The sequence below is a fragment of the Poecilia reticulata genome, linkage group LG4, assembly GCF_000633615.1.
Source record: "Poecilia reticulata strain Guanapo linkage group LG4, Guppy_female_1.0+MT, whole genome shotgun sequence".
Lineage (NCBI taxonomy): Eukaryota > Metazoa > Chordata > Actinopteri > Cyprinodontiformes > Poeciliidae > Poecilia > Poecilia reticulata.
This window is the reverse complement of record NC_024334.1, coordinates 31,126,610-31,127,778: the sequence shown is the minus strand read 5'-3', so window position 1 is coordinate 31,127,778 and position 1,169 is coordinate 31,126,610. Positions and strand designations below refer to the sequence as shown.

The window sequence follows — 1,169 nt, the reverse complement described above, 5'->3', positions numbered from 1 at the left end:
AGACCACCCACCGTGTCACTAACTGTCAAAATTTGAGTGAGAGGAAAGGGTGTATCTAGAGTCTCTTCCATCAGCTCCCAGCCAGGTGGCAAGACTGAGCTGATAGCTCTAGAGGTGGAAGTATGTCTAGAAATGTTCATCTATGTTTAACATAGATGAACCACTAAATCACTTTTGTTTCCAGAGATAAATAACAAGTAAACATGAGCTTTTGTTTTGAAGCAACTAAACATCTATTGGGGGTTTCTGTGTAATGGACTTGATAGAATTATTACTAAAATAATTTAACATAGATCTCTATCTCATGAAAGTAAAAATTAAAGTGGGGGATATTAACTTGTCATGCAGGTTCAGCTCCTTCCCTGAAGCTCTGTATCAGATTGTAACCTTGGAGACGGTGATGCTGGGGAACAACCAGGTGGGTGGGGTAGATCCCAGCCGTCTGATGCAGCTGTTCAGTCTGTCCACCCTGGATCTGTCCAACAACGACCTGCTCAACGTCCCTCCTGAACTGGGCTTGTGTACCAGCCTCAGGTAAGCAGCATTATTGGGATAAATGTTTACATTTTTAGCTAAAAGAATAAACGTAAAATGCTACTCTTTGTCGACTGGAACTTTGTTTGAACCTCAGATGCCTGAGTCTGGAAGGGAATCCTTTCCGCACACCCAGAGCAGCCATTGTTGCCAAGGGAACGGATGCAGTGTTGGAGTACCTGCGCAGCCGCATCCCTACATGAGGCATAAACTCACCTGATGGTTCAGCAAAAAGGATCACGTCTTTTTTTTTTTTTCTTCAACATTTATCAAATTTTTTAAAGATATTTGTTGCCTACGTTTGGTGCTAAAAATCCAGAGTTGTTTTTGTAAAAGTGGAATGTCCAAAACCTTCTAAGAAGTTATTTCAGGATATAAAGAGCTCTCTTTTTCAGCTGTTTTGTGGTGTTCTTATGTAAACTCTTTAATTATCATAGAACTTTATGGGTAGAAATTTTTATGAATGAATTAACCTTTCTTATTTGACATGTCAAGTCTTGACAGCTCTGGTAAAAATGGCATACAAAACTAAAGACAAACCTAACCACAGCAAGTATATACATATTTATGCCTTTAATCATACCCTCAGCTGATTGACGGATGATGAAGTAATAATAAATATTACTTTAAATCTC

General features: G+C 39.1%; 1 protein-coding gene across 4 annotated transcripts in view; it reads left to right on the top strand.

Moving 5' to 3' along the window:
- The window catches only part of lrrc40 (leucine rich repeat containing 40), a 28,149-nt gene extending 26,980 nt beyond the window's left edge, over positions 1-1,169 (top strand). For 3 of the 4 annotated variants that reach the window (XM_008408168.2, XM_008408167.2, XM_008408166.2), the window contains 2 exons: positions 349-534; positions 632-1,169. In XM_008408168.2, coding sequence (XP_008406390.1) covers positions 349-534; positions 632-737 — 292 coding nt within the window. In that variant the 3' untranslated portion in view covers positions 738-1,169. Of the gene's footprint in view, positions 1-348; positions 535-631 lie in introns of those variants that run through there. The other variant, XR_001776517.1, reaches the window with a different exon arrangement.